Source organism: Microcebus murinus, chromosome 8 (genome assembly GCF_040939455.1).
Source record: "Microcebus murinus isolate Inina chromosome 8, M.murinus_Inina_mat1.0, whole genome shotgun sequence".
In the NCBI taxonomy this organism is placed as follows: Eukaryota; Metazoa; Chordata; class Mammalia; order Primates; family Cheirogaleidae; genus Microcebus; species Microcebus murinus.
Genome location: NC_134111.1, coordinates 52,759,917 through 52,781,568, shown reverse-complemented (window position 1 = coordinate 52,781,568; position 21,652 = coordinate 52,759,917). Strand labels below are relative to the sequence as shown.

The 21,652-nt window shown below is 35.5% G+C and overlaps 1 protein-coding gene across 3 annotated transcripts in view; it reads left to right on the top strand.

Annotated features, from left to right (window-relative positions):
* Positions 1–21,652, top strand: part of CHN1 (chimerin 1) — a 185,422-nt gene that overhangs the window by 123,289 nt on the left and 40,481 nt on the right. For all 3 annotated transcript variants that reach the window (XM_076005661.1, XM_076005660.1, XM_020288372.2), the window contains one exon: positions 13,346–13,423. In XM_076005661.1, the coding sequence (XP_075861776.1) occupies positions 13,346–13,423 (78 nt within the window). The remainder of the gene's footprint in view (positions 1–13,345; positions 13,424–21,652) is intronic.

The following is a 21,652-nucleotide window of genomic DNA, read 5'->3' as shown; positions in this document are numbered from 1 at the left end:
GCCTCTGCCTCCCAGAGTGCTAGGATTGTAGGCATGAGCCACCATACCCTGCCAATATAATATCATTAAAGTAATATATTTAAAACAAGCTTAGACGAATAGCATTGTTTTATATTTCTGCAAATCTCATTAATATATGGCTTAATATTACAAAAACTGGATTCTCATAAATGCTTCTGCATTCAGTCTGTGGTGATGTATTGTTTTGGTTGAAGTATATGAAGGAAATATGGCCTCACATAAATATGCAGTTGAGAAAGAGATAAGTGTCTTAATAGCCTTTTCAAAAAATTGTGGATATTCCTCTTTGTTACCATACCAAAACTAGACAACTAGACAAGTGGTAATTTCTGAAAGGTTACTTGAGGTATGGAATCTGAGACCTTATCAGTGATCATTTCTTATTTTTACATTGAAATCCATGATCTATCTTGGACTTTTAATGGATATTTCAGCTATGCATGATTCTGTAACATCCTGCATTGGTCATTTGGAAAATATTTGTTCACTGAGTTATGTAGGTCTACAAGTGCTGACACACTTTATATGATATCAAAAACTCACATTTGTTAATATCATCATTCATCTCATCAGAAAAGTAATTTAAGTAGTGGGAAGCTGTCAATTCAGGGTGGCAGATAAAACTTTTCCAAAATTCTGATTTTTCACTTGAAAGTTTAAATTTTATCACTATCAGTTGTTTTCTTTGAAGTACCATAAGAACTTAATTTTTTCAAAAATACCAAACACCCAAGTAAAAATTTACTCATTTTTCAGGTTAAAAAAAAAAAATTGGTATTTCATGGGAAAAGGAGCTATCTCAGCTGGCAACTCAAACAATACTTTTCCTTGAGACAACCATACTTAAAGGGAATCCAGAGACACCTTTTATATTATTTTGCATGAGGCTAACTCTTTCTCTTTTGGATAGGTTTTCAAATATGGAGGTGTGAAATTTGATGTAATTTACAAAAGAGAAGACAGTTAAAACAAAAAAAGCAGGTGGCTGAACATGACCTACAATAATTTGATACACTACTGTTCATTAAAAGTAGTATCATTGGTATAACATAATGTATTAATATTAAATTCTCTTCTTAGTATCTCAAAGATTCTAAAAAATGAAAACAAAAAAATTATTCAACTGATCACATGGTTTGTTATTTTGACCTTGAAAAATGTAACAAAAGCATACACTTAAAAACCTTTCTTTATATGGCTGATGCTGTAGAAGAGATATTTTGGCAAGATTTTTTTATAAACAGGATACTTCTTATTTTAATGTCTTCCTTATTAAGATATGCATTTGAAAATAATGAAAAATAACTTCATCTTGAAATTTTGTAGCAAATTATGTATTTGAAATCATAGAAGGAAAAATAATTAGAGTTGTAACTAGGCCTACTAATTGTAGATACTGCCCCAACTCCTTTTTCCTTCTAACATTTTCTTGGAACTTGTCATTGCAGAAGGTTTTTATTCATCCAAAAATTTTCATAACCTTTACATTTTTTTTGGTCCTGCAAACTAATTTAAACCACAATGATTCAACAAGCTTTCAAATCAAAAACTACAGTTCATGAATCCCAGGCATCCTTCTTATTTCAGGTAGCACATGTTCTCTTTGCACAGCAAACGTTTCAGCATCTCCTTTAGTAAGCTATGTTGCTAAGATACCTATGCTATCACAAATTTCCTAGCATGTTTTAGTTTATATTTTACACGCATTTTTGCTTAAAAAAAAAAAAGAGCAAACAATGTTCAAAATGCCTTTCTTCTTAGCACCTCTGACCAGCTGTTATTTTTTGAATAACCAACCATAAAACAAAAAATTTATTCATTTTATTTTTATTAAATCTATTCTGACAGTATAAAGGCAAGAGACTGGAATCAGGCCTTCATTTGTGAGTCAGAAGAATTCAGTGAGGTTTATGAATGTGTCGTGAGCTTTGCCTGCTCATTCTTTCAACATTTATTTAGCACCTACTTTGTCCTAAGCATTGTGTTATGTGATAATACTGATGCTAAGGATGGTAACAATATCAACATCACCGTCACCACCTAATCTTTGAGAGCTCTCTGCATGCTAGGTACTGAAAATACACACATATATTCTGTGCATTCTACCTACTTCATCTCATCTCATCTCATCCTTCCAACCTTCCATGAGGTATAGCTACTATCATTCCAGTTTTACAAATAAAGAAACTAAGACTTACCTAAAATCCCATAACTAACAAATGGAGCTGAGATTCTTTTACAGATAGCTTTGACTCAAAGCCACACATTTAATCACTTAGTTATAGATAACACTGAACTTTAGTTAAAAATTTTTTTTAATTGTTTTAACTCTTTATGGAAGGTATGATTAGGCAGATTGAGGGAGGAGAGTTTATAAACTATAGCTCCCTGTCTGCATTATTTCTGGTAGAAGGGCTGTATAAATGAGGTAGATATAAACTACCCTGTGGTTTGGGCCTTGCAGGGCTTTTGAAGGCACATCCATATAGGAAGGAGAGAGAATGAGATTTGAGATGGACAGATGTGGAGAAGTTACCTGTTAGAGGCTCAGAGGCCCCATGAGAAGCGGGAGCAGTTTGGAAGGAGGTTACAGTCATAGATTTCAGGGATAAATCCGACCTTTGTTAGAAATGTGATTATGGGACTAAAGAAAGATGAAAAATATATTATCTACCCAGAAGTTACTCTAATTATAATTTATTCATTAAACATGTATTTGTTTAATATCTGGTCCTTATAAAATAGCATAGGGTCCTATTCTATGGTATCACCATAGTTTCTTTAGTGCTTAGCACATAGTAGATACTCAATAAAATGTTTAGTGAAAACTTTGAGAGCTTAGTGTTGTTATACTTTGAGTATTTCAGTATTTTCATTTAATAAATTTGTAGGGTATATAAAATATTTATACTTTCTTAGGCCGCATGTCCAGCACCCAAAAATCCTTACTTTTTTTTAATTATATTCTTTTAAAGATAAAATACATCCTAATTATATAATTACTGCCTTGGCCTATCTGGCATCCCTGTTATAAATGTAAGACTTATTTAATTATTTACCCATGAGATTGGAATGGCTTTTGACCTTGTAAATTATGTATGTCTGTTTGGTAGAATTTAATGGAAATCTAATTACCTATTTCTAAAGACAGCTTAATTAGTTGCTCAAGAGACTACTCTCAATTCATTGGTTTGGAGGGTGGTTTTGTTGATTTGTTTTTATTTAAGGAGCAGGAAAAGCCATTGCAAAAACAAAAACAGGCATGCTGCTCTATGACTCTTCCTTGAAGCTCTGATAGATATCTTACAAAGAACTGCATGTATCTATGTAAGATCAGCATACCACTTTACCTACCACCATCAAAATAATAGAAAAGATGTTTTAAATACTAGAATTTAATCAGCAAGGCTGATCTTACTTCTTTGGATGGTATAAACCAGGGGTCCCCAAGCTATAGTGAGTTGTATAATTATTTCATTGTATATTACAATGTAATAATAATAGAAGTAAAGTGCACAATAAATCTAGTGCACTTGAATCATCCCAAAACCATCCCCCCCCCCTCATCCCATGGAAAAATTGTGTTCCATGAAACCAGTCCCTGGTGCCAGAAAGATTGGGGGACCACTCAGACCACAGTTGTAAACCACTTGCAGGCTTAGAACTGAATCAGGGTGGTCACTGAGTATTTCTGCTTGCTGATGGTTCTGGGTCTTTGTGACACCTGAGCCTTACTTAAGGTTAGGAGTCAGTCTCATGACATGTTGAGTGATCATGTCTTCAGGTCTCAGGGAAGCTCAGCAGAGTGGAGAGAGGACAGGGTGTGAAGTCAGGAGGTCTGGGTTCTATCATGGCTGCTTTGCTTACCAACTATCTGCCCTGAGCAAATACCTTAACATCAGTGAATTTCCTTTCTGAGAAGTAGGAATTTGAAGATATAATGAAATATCTATGAAAAACACTTTGTAGAATCTACAGCTCTGTATAAGTGTTACTGATTTGGGGGCAGTGTAAAAGCAGGCCTAGATTTTTTTTAACCAGATTGGCAGACTATAGTAATTAAAATGATTGTAACATTGGACTAGAACAGGATTATTAAGCCAGTTACCTCATAGATCTTCAATTGCTTAGTTAGACTATCTCCCTTTAACCTTTCCTTTGTGGAGGAGGAAATCAGTGAAGTAGATTCCTCTCAATACATTAAAATGTCACTAAAAGATAGATACTAAATAATCCTTTAATCTTTTCTTCTTCATCCTCCAAGAGCCAGTTGTTGCAGTCTGACTTTCTGTGTTTTCTAACATACTGATCTTTTGCGGGCTTTGTCCAGATGCCTCAGATCACTCTTAAGATGTCAAGTTCCATATGGCACACAGCCTATATAAAAATAAGAATCTAATGGTTATCTCTCATATGAAGAGCATCCAAGTTAGAGGTTGTTAAAGTTCTCTATTAATTTCATTAGGATCCTTTGAACTAACAAGAATTTCATAAAATAAATACAGTGGACATGATATAAAAAGTTGGTTTCATAAAATGCCCAAAGGCAAGCTATTTTCCCTTTTTTAACATCATTGTCTTGTAAAACATGCAGTGTAGCAGTGTCATTACAAAGAAAAGTTTGTGTATAGTAGTGTGTTCAATTAACACATCTGTGAAGTATGCTCATGCTTATACTTCTTCTTCCTAGGATAATTATTTATGAAAGTTAAATCTTTTACCTTCAGGTCACTATTGCCATTGTCAAGTAAGAAAAACAGGTTTTCAAAAGTATGTTTGAACATCACAAGTCTTCTACTTCATGCCATGAATCAACATTTGTCTTTATTGAGGCTTAATTGCAATTGGAATATTCTAATCAAACTATAGTGTATTTGTGCCATATATAGGAAGTTTAAATAAGCCTGTAACAGGTTGTTTTTAAAATAGCCAAACCACTTGGGCTTCATTCTAGCCTAATCAATGGAAGTCACTGGAGGAATGAGAAAACTGAAAATATAAAGCTTGGCTTTTATTCTCATATACTGAATTGCCTCTGTTAAATAAGTAGAAAATGTTCACTGAGGTGTGGTAACTTGAAATAATCTCATGTGACAGTTTAAAATCTGTAAACACTCCTAATAATATCAACCTGAATCTGTTTTTTTAATTTTTATATTTTTAATCTGGTTTTTCGTTGTATTTTCAATAAGTATATTACATCTAAAAGATTTTTGAAAAAGTGAAAACGTTTATGATTCAAGAGTTTTGCACTGGATTTGAAGTCCATAATTGTTGATAAAGTGTTAGAGCTTCTCTAATTTTACCTTCTCTATTAATTGCAGAACAATAATAGTGGTTTTTTTTAAGTCTTGCAGGTAAAAGGTATCAAAAATTAAAATGACACATTTCTTCATGTAGCCCCTTAGGTTCATAGCAGGGGGCAGGGATGGGGAGATTAAGATGAAATTCCCACAGAGGCCAATTTCAGCTTTTCATTAGGAAGAGCCAAGGAGGAATGTTATGATCATTACCATACAACCATCACTGCCAGTCGCCACATATTGCAGTGTTTGATTAGAACATTTTATTCTTGTTACGTAATTTCATTTATATTAACATATGGTTACATAATTCAGAATAAGGACATCTTTATCTTATTTTTCTTCCCAAAGCAATTATTATCAATCCATCAGGGCTACAGTTTTATGAATTAAGATCACCACCTAGGCTATCTGAGCAGAGATATGCAAAATCATAAAGAAATATCTAAAAAGGAGACTCAACGCGGTAGAAGTTGCTTATGCCCATCCAAGTACTGACCTAAAGGGAAGCAGCCCCCATGAAATGGTCACTGAGTATTCTAGGACATTGACAAGGTGATCCTAGTTGTAGAGGATACAACAGATGTCTTAACTCTGTTCATTAAATACTCAGTTTATCCAATCCGTGCTCTGATTCCATTCTCACCAACCTGCTAATTTTTCCAGTGTAGGTGTGCTACCAAAAAGAGCATGTTGGTCACTACTTTATGATAATTATATCTCATATCTTATTATAAACTAGACAGCTGTCATTCTGATTTACCTATCAGCTTCATGAGCTTGGTTTTAAAATGTTAGTCTCCCCTTGAGATATAATCTCCTTGTACTGACAGAGTTAGTTTCTGAGCCTACAAGATTGGATACCAGACAAAAGCTCATTGCAAATTTGCCAGAGATACTTGGTGAAGGTACCTCAATATAGCCAGCAGGCCTTTCCCACGTAGACATTCCCAAATCTCACAGCACATCCCTTCTTCCTTTTGAATTTCTATTAAAAATATTGAGAAGACCATAGAGTCGATTTAGTCCAGCTGGGATTTAGGAAAGTTGAGTAACTTGGCTGATATCAGTAAGAACCAGACTTGGAAACCAGGCTGTGTACCCCTCCACCCCCTCCTCCTTGGGCATGGTGTTCTTCATATAGAATGAAAAAGCTTCTTCACAACTGGCACCTGGGGAATTTCCTCATATTTCTGTTGTTTCTTAAAAGAAAAAGGCATACTAGTGCTATATTTTTTTGTTTGCATTGTGTTTTCAAATGTCTTATGTTTAAATATATTGCATATGAGTCTGTCAGGGAGTATATTAGAGTATACAACATTTGGTCATGGCAGTGTTAGTATAGTGTCATTTAAATTTATTATACACTGAAGTGAATGCAATGATGTGCCTTATTGTTATCTGTTTAGATGGATATTATGTTAATACTAAAAAAGCTATATAATGAAGACTGAATTAGGCATTATAATGTGATTGTTGTCAGTAGCAAAAAAATTTAGAGCCTTGGCAAAATGTTAAGAGTTTTCTGTGCAACATAAAAATTTATTTATCCCAATATAACTTAAGGAATTTATAGAGTTCTGATACAGAAGTCTCTAAAGTTTGACTTTAAATGCATTTGAAATTTTTGCTTGAGTGTTGAATCTGGTAGATAATTATAAATTCAAATATAGCAGTACTAAAAGGCCTAGTGATCTGAGAGTGAAAATGTAAATGATCTAGAAATTTATTCAAATGATAAGCTTTCACAATTGCATGTTAGCAATAGATAATATGAGAGGCAGGATAGTCTAAAGGAAAGTACAGAATTTGAAGTTGGGTAGACGTAGGTTCAAGTCCTATTTTCACTATGTACTAGTTAGGTGACCATTTAGGCAAGATACTTAATTTCTCTGAGCTTCTGTTTCTTCATCTATAAAATGAGAATTATAATATCTACCTTATTTGTTGTTTTGACAACTCCAACTACATTATACATGGAAAGCATTTAGTAGTATAATGCCATGCAGTTGTCAATTAATGGAAACTGACACATATATTTTACTCTTGACTCTAATGGAGAATAGATTACAAATTATAAATCAAGGGATGAAGGTAGGAATAATCTGTGTAGCTAGAGTAATATTTGCTTGAATTCATAACTTGATATTGGATATTTCAGGAAATCTATGATGTTTATACCTCAATTTTAACATTTTATAGAAATTATAGGATTTCACTAAACCAGAAACCCTAATTATCCAAGAGTTTATCCAGTTATTTAGCACCTCCCCAAGCCTCAAGGCCATGCCAGCTAGAACATTCCTTGATGGTGCTTTTTTGGATGAAATATTGATTTAGTTTATTTAGTTAACTAGAGCATTATGGTATGCATCTGTAGTATCACCATAATGTTATAGAAGAAATGGCTGTTTGTGTGTTACATGAAGTCCTTCCAGTTTCCTTCGGAACCCTCTTTCTATAAATAAGTCCTGATGTTCAGTAGTTGGAGATTTATTCCTTTGGCTTAAGTCTTGGTCCCATATTAAAAACCAGATCCTTATAGAAAAGGACGTATTATCAGTCATTTGTACCTTTGTGTGAATAAATTGATAAATCCTTTTCTGTAAGCAGGATTTGATGGGATTACTCAGAGTTTGAGCATAGAAGTTCTTTTAACTATAAAATTGCCAGGGAACAGGGTAACGATTGCAGAACAATGATGCTTACGATATGTCTAAATGATGGGTTATAATTTAATCTGAAGCTCACATGGCATAGGACAGTGGTCTTGGGCCTTTAATCCATGTCATAGTTACATATTATACTATCCCTGATTGTGGAAATATAGGTACTTGAATATAAGGAAAGGAGGAGAAACTTCCATTTATTACTTTCTGTGCCAGAAATAATGCAAAATGCTTGCTGCATAATATCTGATTTAATCGTTAATTCTATGCAGTATTTTTAATCCATTTTACACGTAAAGACTGAAATAGTAACTTGACTAAGGACATGGCACAGCTAATAAATGAAAGGGTTAAGGGTAGCACTTTTGTCAGGCCCCAGAGCCCAAGTTTCCTGTTTTACTGCACTTGGTGAAAATGAGAGGCTGGCTGAGCACCAATCCAGTATTATTACTGGGTAAACAACAGGGTAGTGGTATCAGTGAACATTTCTTTCTTTCTTTTTTTTTAGACAGAATCTCACTCTGTTGCCCAGGCTAAAGTGCCGTGGCATCAGCCTAGCTCACAACCACCTCAAACTCCTGGGCTCAAGCAGTCCTTCTCTGCCTCAGCCTCCCGAGTAGCTGGGACTACAGGCATGCGCCACCATGCCCAGCTAACTTCTTCTCTATATATTTTTAGTCGGCCAATTAATTTCTTTCTATTTTAGTAGAGACAGTGTCTCACTCTTGCTCAGGCTGGTTTCGAACTCCTGACCTTGAGCGATCCTCCCGCCTCTGCCTCCCAGAGTGCTAGGATTACAGGCGTGAGCCACTGCACCCGGCCAGTGGACATTTCTTTATTTGAAAAGCAGTGAACATGTTCCTTTTCAAGGTCACCTATTTCATCTACTGTTCCTTATTCCTCACAGCTCCCTGCCCCACCCTTACCATTTTTATAGTCTTCTGTATTTCGGATGGTATGGATAAAGGTAGGCACAGACAGGATTGGGGAATCTGCCCATTGCCCTTCCCTGTTTCCAGGCCAGTCACCCTCATTCAGATGAACCTACAGAAGTGGCATCAGTGTTGAGGATGGGCAGGGTCAGGTCTGATGATAAGCCATAGATTGCCAGTCAAAATAAAAAGTTGGATACTGCTAGCGTTTCCATTGACCTTGCAGGATATATACCCCGCCAGTTTAGAGCCCTACCCAATTAAGCCATTTTATAGAACCAGAATATGAGAGGCACTTTGTCCCTAACACCTTGTGTTTATCTGCTACTCTTATAAAGTAGCAGAAAGAGCTGTCAGGCTTTGGAGACAGAAGATAGAGATTCTGATTTCAGACTTTGCACTTCCCGACCGTGTGACCTTGAGCAAGTCACTCTGTGAGCCGCAGATGCTTGATATATAAAGTGTGACCATCATGCAGCATACCTCCCAGGATGGTTATGAACGACATATAGGACACCCATGTTAAGCATCAAGCTGTGTTCCTGGCTCCTTAACAAATACTGAAAATTTCCTTTCCTTGCCACTTTCCACTTCCCTCCTAACCCTGCTTCCTCAGCTAACTTACATGTCATTATATGCCTTTTAAAAATTAGGATTAGGCCCAGAATGTGGGAAATTGGGTAGAGGCCATAATAAAAAAGGAAGGGCAAGAGTTCCCAGGCATGCTTATGTGGTATTGACTAAAAGAAGATTACAGACTACTTGAGGGCAGGGACCTACCTCTTATACTTACACAGCATACCCTACAGCTAACATTTGGAACAGCACCCTTATAATCCTGTCCTTTATGGAGCATTTACTGCCTGTAGTCTTTTCATCTTTTATGTGTCATCTTCTTTAAACTTCCCAGTAACCTATAAAATAGGTGGTGGTATCCATATTATGTAGATAACATAATCAAGGCACCAGGCAAATCTCCCAAGGTCAGTATTCAAACAGTTTCTCTGATTTCAAATTTCATTATACCACACTGCCCCTTAATAAAAATAGCTGCCTTCATTTGCTTTCATTTTTAACCAAATATGTATTGAACGTCTATTTGTGTAAGCTAGTGTGCTAGATTCAAGGTTTGTACAAAGGACTATAAAACCTAATTCCATATAAACAGCTACACAGGTAACTGATACGAAGTAGAATGTGATATATCTCATAATTAATGAACCAGTGAAAAATTCTGAGTTTAAGAGGTGGGTGAGATCACATTTAATTGGTGCAGATCATCAAAGGCTTCAGGAAGGAGGGGGTGTTTGAATTGAGCCTTGAGGTCAGCATTTCCTACTAAGTGTACTGCATGTTAAACTTGAGATCCCAAGATCTTAGTTACTATTATATTACTTTTTTTTACCATCCATTTTTACTCATTGCTACCCTGTCTTACAGTCTATTGCTTCTCTTCAAAATTGAAAGGAAATAATAACTATAGAAACCATCTTATATAGAATTAGAAGAAAACAGCTACTCTCAGATTTCAGTTTCTTATTTTCTCACCTGGATGGATATAGCTTTGTGTTGGAGAGCCCAACCCCACCACTTACGAGCTTTGCAGTTTTGGGAAGTTAACTTTTATGGGCCTTGGTTCTCTCAACCTTAAGCCCTCTGAGGCATATATTATCCTAATTTTATTTGTGGATTTAATGGGATTCTGTATGTAATATGCTTACCTGCATCCATGGAGCATAAGTACTCAATAACTAATAAGTGGTAGTCATCATTAATAGATTTGATAACGAGATATGGCCTGATAATTATAAGCATGAGTGATATACATTTGCCTGGAACATTAGAACATTGATATTGGTTCTGAATTTTAGAGTTAGCAGTTTTTGTGACTTGCAAGCCCTTCACCAAAATTAATGCAGAATTGCAGTTGTGATCAGGTTGAAGGCATAATAGTGACCAAATCCTTAGCCATTTGAGAGTAGTTAAGGCCTTTTTCATACTAACTTGTTTTCTGTCTCCTTACTGCCCAAGGTAGCTTCCCAAATTGCGGTTACTCCAGTGTTTCTTAAGTAGAACAGTTACTTAGGAGAGATGATACAATTCTACAGACTCTACAGTAGACTTTACCTCTCAATGGCAGAATGTTTACTGTTGCCTGTCCATGAATTTCCTGGATAACTACCGTGAATATTTCTATGCTTGGTTGAATTTTAGTTACTACAGCTGAAGGACTGGGTTGATCTATATATAATACAAGACCTTGATCAAAAATACTCAGGAAAAAAAAATGCTACTTGGGTTACACATATGATTGTTTAATTTAGTAACTTGATATTAAACATTGTTGAGAAAAAAATTTACTGTTAAACTTGCCTTTGGAGTCTCTGTTTTTTTCTAATGCCTACTGAGAATTGGGTAAACTTTATTTTAGGCTATACATGTCTGAAGAGTTGATTGGCCTTTATATTTTTTAGTCATCACATGACAAAATAGGTCTAAACCAAAAAGTAATTTAGGTTAGGCAAGGAAGCTTTTTTCCATTGCGTTTTCTCTTGGAATGGGAGCATTTTATGTCTCATATTAATTATCTAAAGGTATAAATTTGTGAAGTTGAAACTTCTGTAGATCTATTAACTTGGTCTTTATTTAAAATGTTTTTTTTTTAAATAAAAGGGATTATAGACTCAAATAAGTTGGGAATGTTTAGAAAATCAGTCACTCATTATTTCTGATATCTAGCATAAGGTAAGGATCACTTTGTGCCCTAATTAAACTAGACTATTTACTGGGCAAATATTCCCTATAGATTATGAAATCTGAGATAAATTGTTGATACCAGCAAATGTACTGAAACCATCTAAATATAGAATTTTAGAGTCTTTAAATACAGTGTAACATTAGAGTCATAATGGATTAAACTTAATTACCATAGCATGAAGAAACAGAAGGGAGATAGTTAGGGAACCAAAGTGGGAAACCTAAGCCTTTTATAGTACCTTGCTGAAAAATATAGTTATTGCCCTAAATAGAGCCACGTTTGAGTCTCTTATCCAGCACCCGTCTTTGTATATCAGTACATCCAAGGGTCCTGGAGCACAGTTACATTAATATTGTATCTGGGACCCGTGTAAATGAGAAGTTAATTCCCAACTGGCTCCTACTATGACCTGACCTTAAACTCTCTGAATAAAAAACATCAAGACTAGAGAATCAAAATAATGGTTTCATTTATTTAAGTGTGACCCACAACAAAAATATTCATAGGACCTGGACAAAACTGACCACTCCAGGGTATTAGCAGTGTTAAAGTCATGCTCCTTGTTCTGCATGAAAATAGTGTGATATTAAACTCCTTTTCATCACAATACTTATCAGTTTTTGCTCATCTTTAATAAGATCGGGTTTTGGTTAACCTCAGTCCATAATGTGCAAAGGATACAGATCAGCCTTTCATAATTTACCTGGCAGCAGCAGTTTATTCTTTTTAAAAACTAGTGCTGTATGTTAATTTTCCTCTGCTTTTAATAGGTTAAAAAAATTCAATTTTGTAATAATACATGACTCATTCATTGCTCATTATCTTCCCACTGTTTTTTTTTTCTTTTTTTTTTTTTGCCTTGAGCCAGCAAGAAAATCTTACATGAGAGGAGGGAGAAGCAGAGAGACAGTGAGTTGAGGAATACAGTACTTAAATACTGTTGCTTGATTTTCATTGGTTATCTCCTTTCTTACGGTGGCCAGTCTAATCCAGCCTTCCCTGTCAAATCCCTCCCCTCCCCCACCCTCCCTGCCAGGGGATCACAGGGTGTCTGTTGCTAGAAACTGGTTGCAGCAGTATGTAGGCATCTTTCATTCAGAATGGACATTAGTATATTGAATAGAGAAGAAAGCTTTTAGAAATGTATCATTTGCCAAAATTGCATGGCTTTTAAAGAGGGATAAAGAGAGATGCTGAGTGTTTTGTGTGTTAGCATCGACTCTTTTTATTTCTGTTCAGACTCAAGTTTTTGGAAGCTTAAATATAGATCCCTTTAAGAAAAAAAGGAAGAAAGAAGAATTTGCCTGGTTAGCCGACCTCTGTTTATGAAGTGCTTCATCCTCCTCCTCCACCTCTCCGTGCTGTTTCTCTGCAGCTCTCTGTAGGTTAGGGTTCTGTGCTGCCTGGCAGAATGCTCCTGTGTTAGCTGAGTAGGCTTCATCGACAGACATAGATCAATATAGGTTTCTTTTTTCCTGTGAATCCAAAATGCCATCCAAAGAGTCTTGGTCAGGGAGGAAAACTAATAAGGCTGCAGTTCACAAATCAAAACAAGAGGGCCGTCAGCAAGATTTATTGATAGCAGCCCTGGGAATGAAACTGGGTTCTCCAAAGTCGTCTGTGACAATCTGGCAACCTCTGAAACTCTTTGCTTATTCGCAGTTGACATCACTTGTTAGAAGAGCAACTCTGAAAGAAAACGAGCAAATTCCAAAATATGAAAAGGTTCACAATTTCAAGGTAAGAATATTTGTTTTTAGCCTTTTCTTATAAGAAATGCACATTTCTTGAAGTATGTAACATAAAAGGAGTATCTTCTGATGACTTTTTAAAACTAGGATGACTTGACTAAAATGTTCTTGCTATTTAATATGTTTATTGAGATGTTTTAAGCCTGATTTTATTTAAGGAATAGCTGAATAAAGCTAATACAAGTCCAACCCTATTTTCTCTAATGCTGTTGCAATATTGTTTAATCAATATGTACTCACTGGTAAAAGTCTTGACTTACATATTTAAAAGGTCTTATTTAATAATGATTTTGGCATTATTTTTATTTGTGATACAAAAATGTCTAAATACCTTTGTTGGATATTTTATAAGAGGATTAGATCTTATCATTGTTCTTTTCTGGTAAAAAGCTTTGGATATAAGAGGCATGTGCTGTTGCATCTGGATTGAGCAGATGGTCTGCATTTCCTATAGTTTCTGTCTTTTCTCCTCTGTTAATGAATTGACCACGATGAAAGGAGGATGGCTACCATGGGACTGTTGATACTGCTGACACTAGCAGCTTCTCTTCACTTTTTGAGTATTTGCTTTCACCTTGTGTGTGTGTGTGATATGTATGTATGTATGCATGTATGTAGTTTTTAATTATTGTGTTAATGTGATTTATCAACTGTACTTGAATCTTCTTTCATCAAGATGATATGTATGTTGATTCAAGCTGTATGTAGATCTTGCCTGTATTTGTAGCATGATATAAGGCCTGGAAGTTCTGTCTTTTGCAATCTAATTCAGAGAACAGACAATGTGAGGTCAATCATAAGGAGAACCAGTTACATTTAATAGGCAGATGCACTGGTATTTCTATGATAACTTCCCAATAGTTAGGCAACTTTATGATACAGTTTCTGAGACATGGATATTTTTAGTTTAGACAAAACATCATTAGGTTTTAAGTTAGAAAAGGAATAATTTGGTTTCAAAAGGTAATAAAGCTGTAAACCCTGATCTTCCATTTATTTATTAATTTACTCAACATTTATTCAGTACATAGAAGGTACCAGGCTCTGGACTAGGTAATGTCTGCCCGAATTTGCAATTCATCCTGATTTTTGACAGCAGTATTTATTTTACTCAAATGCTAAACACCAAGCTCCCAGTATACTGTGCATTTTCCATAGTGAGGAAAAGATTTTTTATGATCTTTAGATTATTTTGGGATAAAGGAGAAATTACTTGGTAAAAATATGCTTCTAAAATGTATGGGCTTTATAAAGATTGCTAATATTTCAAGGTAAACTAGCATTTTCTCCTTTCTCTTTAAACATATTAAGGACCTTACTTTTTAACCAATATCTTTGATTTAAAATGAAATTAAGGCAATTCAGTACAAAACAGAAATCATATGTGCATCCAGTTTTAACCACATCTTCCATTTATGCACCTCAACAATACATGCAGGTTACTAGGCCTCAGTTTCTTCATGCATGATATACAACTGGTCTTACAGAATTAAATGATCCCAAATCTTTTTGCATATATAAAGTTAAATCACAAAAATAGCCATTAGATTCCTAAGCAAGAAATGGCTGAGATTTTAAAATAATATCTCCAAAGATGTACCCTCTGATTTGTTCAGGAGAAACAGATTGACCTAATAAGAATGCCATTTTAGTGCTAAGTTCATTGTACATGCTTTATATCAATACTGATTAAAAGCAAATAGAAGAATTAGCATAAACGAGCATAGTCTTTTTTGTTGTATCTTCCAGTTATTTCTCAATTTTAATTCAGGACTTTAATGAACAAATTCTGTACAACCAGAAAGTGCTGACTGTGGATCAATTGTGATTCTTACCTTGGTATCTAAACTGCTTTAAAGATACTTCTCTTTTTAAAAGCCCATAAAAAGTACACGGCTTCTTCCTTCTCTGGAACTAAAAAATCAAAACCAGCTTAGACTTGCTCTTGGAAAAAGGTATTTATGCTCAAGAAAGGGGCTCATGTTAGTGAGATGCATTACATATTTTAGAGTTGCTAATAAGGTCAGAAGTCTCAGATTTGACCCTTCCAGAGTAATTGAAATTAACTTTGTTATTTAAAAAATGTTTCCAGTGGGTATCATTATTAAAAAAAGAGAAGAGAGGAAAGTCATACTTGACTTCTGAGAACATCCCAGAAAGAATTGAGACTCTGTGGCAAGAGCAATTCTCTCCCACACAGATACTCACTTAGAAGGTCACTGCTTGTGGTATGTACATGTATGTATGTACAATATGTGCAATTCAGAGATTTGTTGTGGGGGAACACTGAGCATGTCCATGATGATAATCATTCTTGTGTCCTTGCCATTGACTATTTCATTGGTGGTAAAAGTGTATTCTGTCTAAGCACAAGCCTACTCACCAAAGCCTCATTTCAATATGGTTTTCTTTTTTGCTTCTTGAACTGCCTTGTTATGTAATACTGCTCTGTGTGTTGAACAGCTGTCAAATCTTATTTCAGAGGATGAAGCCAAAAGTGCATCATACCTTTGGTGAAAGCACTCACCAAGGTGAAAGCCGAACAAATCAAGTGGACCTGACTATAGACAGGTGTTTGCTTTTTGAGTTTTTTATTTTTTTGTAGTAGAATAAAACAGGAAGGCTTCCATTTTGCTGTGTTATATAACATGGTCTCTCTTTTTTTCCTGTTACAAGGATTTGATAAGGAATCTATTACAAGAAGGATAGTTATATCTCTTAGGGAGGTTATCATTTTTAGACATAAAGACAGTATATCCTTTAAAAACAATTACCCTGTAAGTTTTCAACATAAATTAGAGTGAAAATAATTTTAATTGCTCCCTAGGTCTACTTCTTAAGAACTACCCCATCCTAATACAATACATACAGAGAAAGAGAGAAACTTCTAGCATTAAAACTAAAACACAGGCACCCCATCAGCAATGATTGCATCCTACATTCTGAGGCTCTCTGAATGGAATGATAAATAAGACCCAGCTTTTGCCCTCAGGAGCTTGCTTAATTTCTCTAAACCTCTGTTTCTACACCAGAACAATTGAATTTGAGTTCCTGGAACATGGCAGCCATTATTTCTCTTATTGTAATTTACCCCTAAGTGGGTATTTTTTCTGAGTCCATACCAAGAAATTCATTTATACTTAAGTGTTCATCTGAATCCCAGTTTTCTAGCTCAGTTGCACAGGTCATGATGCAATTGAGAACCTCAGCATGATTGTGGAGGCTGAAGAAAGCTCTTTCTTAGCTCCCAGGCAGAGTTAGATGTTACATAAGAGCAGTTGCATTTTTCATGCACTATAGAATACAGTGAAATCCTCTATATTTCCTTTACTCCTTCTAAATTATACTACTAAATGTTTTATTTGGTTTGTTGCTTAATTCAGATAACTCTATATAATAAAGATTAGATATCACATAATAAGAGGCTACTTAGGCAAATTAAGTAATTAAAACAACATTAAGAATTAGAGTGAATATGTAACTTTAAAATATGAGTTTAGTTTTTTTTTAAGATGGTCTTAAAGTGGTGAGTGGTTTACTTGCATTCTTCATGTTACATTAAGAGATTTAATGTTGCTAAGATAATATGCAAGCAATGAATCCTAAAATGTGAATCAATACTGTAATTAACACTATTACATAAACCTCATATTGTTTAATTACTGATTCAGGACCCACGAAGAAAAAGATAACAGTGAGCCTGGCAGTGCCGGCCCACACCCTGGACCTTCTGCTGTTTGATGAACTGAAGGGTAGCAGTAGCTGGCACTCCTGCTGAAAGTGGTCTTCCCTTTCCTTCCAAGAAAACTGGCAAATCCAGGCCTCCTCTGGTCTTTTATTTGATTCACACTTGAAAATAAACACAAAATCAACCAATAAATATAGTTTTAATGGAACTACAGGATCTAAAATTCTGATTGAATTATACTATACTGAGAAGCATTAATTATAATTTTCTGTTATTAAAATTTTATTAGAGTCCATATAGATAAATTTTCAATGTTGATTTAAAAAGAAACTAAAATTATATATGAAAATACTCTTTAAAACAGGTTTTATCAACAGCAGTGAAATGTCATATTCAAAGACAGTGCCTACCACCTCTTTTGTATTATCCCCACCAACCTTCACAACTTCCCTCCCTTCCTCCTATCTCTTGCCCCATGCCTAGCAAAATCATGCCTGTAACCAGCTGATGCTCAAGAAGCATTTGTTGAATGACCAAATAAATGCGTACACAGTATGACATGGGGGACCTTTTGTTGTTAGTTTGAAACCACTTCTCATGACAGCAGGAAATTGCAACATAAAAATAGTTTCTTCTGATGACCTTAAGATCTGTATTGTAACAATATTTTCTTTTAATCAGGTTTATCTGAGTTTTAAAATGAAATAAAGCCCAAGATATCATGTTATCTGATACTTGACCAGAGAATCTTTGTGCACATTTTAAATGCTCAGGAATTTTAATATTATTTTGAATTAATAGTAATATAAATGAAGGTAAATGCAGTATGACAAAATGGAAATGGCAACCTGGAATGCCTCATTGTTTCTCCTATGGATATGAACATGGAGTGTCCAACAAACATTTTAAAGGAATAGTGTTTTTGTCCAAGAGATTACATGGCATTATATATTTTTTTCTTATATTCATGTACACCCACACACATTCTTCTTCCAATTCTGAATATGGGCCACTGACAAAAATAGCAAAGATCAGTGCATGGTGTGGGTTTTCTCTGCCTAGGACAGTCAGACATGGAGAAAGCGAATGAGGAGAAACTAGGATATTGGACAAGATCATCTGTAAAGTCCCGGTAGACATTGTATTTCTGTTGCTATCTGGTATAGTACTTACCAGATGCCGTGGAAACCAAATATGACAAGCAGCACTCTACTTACTTCCGCCCTGGCTGTTGGTAAGGAGGACCACAGAGACTCACTGGGCACTCACACTGGGTTCTGCACTGCCCTCAGCATGGTGGCCCTCTCAACCTCACCCTTCTTATGACTTGTGATGCTGGGCGGGGAACCTGTACACCTCAAATGCAAATCTAGGTCACTAAGGTTATTGGAAAGGTTACTGCCTGCCATTAATAATCCTAAAGAAGCATTTCACAAGGTTCTTGTCATTATGCACATAGTTGCATATACTTCTTCATAGCCATTTTATGGGGCTAGAGAATTTAAATTGCTATAATTCAAGAGAAACCCATGCTATATTATCACAGATCATAACCCATTCTCAAGATATTTCATAATCTGTCTTTATTCCCAAAGTTCTCAAATTTTACTTCTGTTACACTGCCTCCCTGATACAAATTACCATTTGTAAAACTATATAACTATAGGTTTTCAATTTCTTCCATTCAAGTTTTCTAGTATTTCATTTTAAAAATGTTTTGAGTGGGCAAGGCATCTCCTGGAAACAGCCTCCTTTCCAAGCCTCTTGGTCTTGAGAAGTCCCTCCTGTGTTCACGTGGGCCCAGAAGAGATTGGTTCTTTTAACATATGTGTGATAAGTTAATTAACATACTAACTAAATCTTTTCAAAGAAAAACTGTTCCATTAACAGTGTTGAAACATCTTGACCACATTATTTCTCTAAAACAAGACTAGGCCAGGTGTGGTGGCTCACACCTATAATCCTGGCTCTCTGAGAGGCCTAGGAGGGAAAATTGCTTGAGCTCAGGAGTTCAAGACCAGCAAGAGCAAGATCCTGTCTCTACAAAAAATAAAAATTAATACAACAAGACTATTTAGGGCTTTTCTAGCTTACGGGCACTCCATTTCCTCTTTACTCATCCCTCAAGTATTTATTGAGCAACTATTGTGTGCATACCACTCTGTTAGACATGGAGGGGATATAATTATATGTATTATGTGATCCTTGACTCTGGACATAGACATACTAACTGAAAAGAAAGCAAATGTCAACATGAGAAGGATGAGGAAAACGTAAGAATGGTTTTATGCATGACCAGTGGCAATTAAAATACTTTTAATGTGTCATGTATAATAATGCCATATTCCTCATGATTCTATATAGCATATATATATGTTAAGTGGTTATCTAAAATGACATTTCTATCTAAAATGACATTTCTACCTAAAACAGCTTGATAGCCAGAAGTGAGTAAGCAAAGTATAATTTGAAATATTAGAATAGTTTAACATTTAGAGAGAGTTTTTTGTGATAAGAACACTGAACATGAGATCTACCCTCTTAAATTTTTAAGTGTATAACACAGTATTGTTAACTAAAGATACAAAATGAACAAGTTCTGGTGATATGCTGTGCAACAGTATGTAACTTACACAAGTTGAACAGCTATTCCCCAGTTCTCCCTCGGGGGCCCTGACAAGCACTCTGTTTCTATGAGTTTGACTATTTTAGATAACTTTTATAAATGGAATCAGGCAATATTTGGGCCTTGTGTGCCTGGCTTATTTCACTTAACATCATATCCTCTGGATTTATATATGGCAGAATTTTTTTCTTTTTAAGGCTAAATATTCTATTGTAGGTATATATCATACTTTATTCATTCATCAACGAACATTTAGGTTGTTTCCCTATCTTGGCTATTATGAATAATGCTGCAATAAACATAGGAGAGTACAGATACCTCTTCAAGAGCTGATTTCAGTTCTTTTGGATATATACCCAGAAGTGGGGTTGCTGGATGATACGGTAGTTTCATTTTTAATTTTTTTAGGAACTTCCATGCTGTTTTCCATAGCAGCTGTACCATTTTACACTCCCACAAATAGTTCACTAGGGTTCCAGTCTTGCCACATCTTTTTGATAGTAGCCATTCTAACAGGTATGAGATGATATACTGTTATGTTTTTATTTGCATTTCCCTGATGATTAGTGATATTGAGCATTTGTTTCATATACTGGTTGGCCATTTGTATAACTTTTTTGGAGAAATGTTTATTCAAGTCCTTTGCCCATTTTTTAATAAGGGTATTTGGGGTTTTTGCTGTGGAGTTGTAGGAGTTCCTTATATGTGTTGGATATTAACCACTTATCACATGTATGGTTTACAAATACTTTTTCCCATTCTATAGGTGGCCTTTTCATTCTGCTTTCTATGCAGAAGCTTCAGTTTTATTTTTGCTTTTGTTGCTTTAAAGATTGGGCAGAGGCCAGGCGCGGTGGCTCACGCCTGTAATCCTAGCTCTCTGGGAGGCCGAGGCGGGCGGATTGCTCGAGGTCAGGAGTTCGAAACCAGCCTGAGCAAGAGCGAGACCCCGTCTCTACTATAAATAGAAAGAAATTAATTGGCCAACTAATATATACAAAAAACTAGCCGGGCATGGTGGCGAATGCCTGTAGTCCCAGCTACTTGGGAGGCTGAGGCAGGAGGATTGCTTGAGCCAGGAGTTTGAGGTTGCTGTGAGCTAGGCTGACGCCACGGCACTCACTCTAGCCTGGGCAACAAAGCAAGACTCTGTCTCAAAAAAAAAAAAGATTGGGCAGAATTTTGCATGTTTGTCTTTCTTACCAGGAGATTGTGAGAGGAACTTATTAGCTGTCCTATTTATTTTATGGAATTGGAAAACAAAGCAAACACTTAAAGGGAAACAAGACAGAACCTCAGGACTGCCTTTGAAAACAAGATGTAGGGTTGCCACTTTTAAACAGCTTAAAAGGAAACTCCGCTCTCTCACACCAGAAGCAATCCTGATTCTTGTTCCCAATATCCTAATGTGAGACCCTCTGGCACTCAGCTACATCTAATGCAGTATTGAATATTTCCAGCATCTGCGTCCATCTGCTGACTTGATATTTTAGAAAATTTAATGTCTCTAAAATTTATCACAAAGCAGAGAACCAGCCTGGCAAGTGACTTCTAACACAATGAGAAGTTAAGGATATAAACCCATAGGAAGAACACACAATAAAAAAAGTCACTTCCTATAGTTAATAACTATGTGCCATATTCTTAAAAATGTTGGAGTAGATTTAAAGTGTTCTCACCATAAAATATTATAAATATGTGAGGTAATACTTATGTAAATTACCTCGATTTTGACCATTCCACAATGTGTATTTGGAAACATGTTGTACATCATAAACATAATTTTTATCAATTAAAAAAATGAGTCAATTTTTTAAAAATCACCTCTTCTAGAATTCTTCTCTGAATACTTTGTGTCCACTTAATAATCTACCCTTCAAGGGCTGGTTTTTCCCACATTTGGG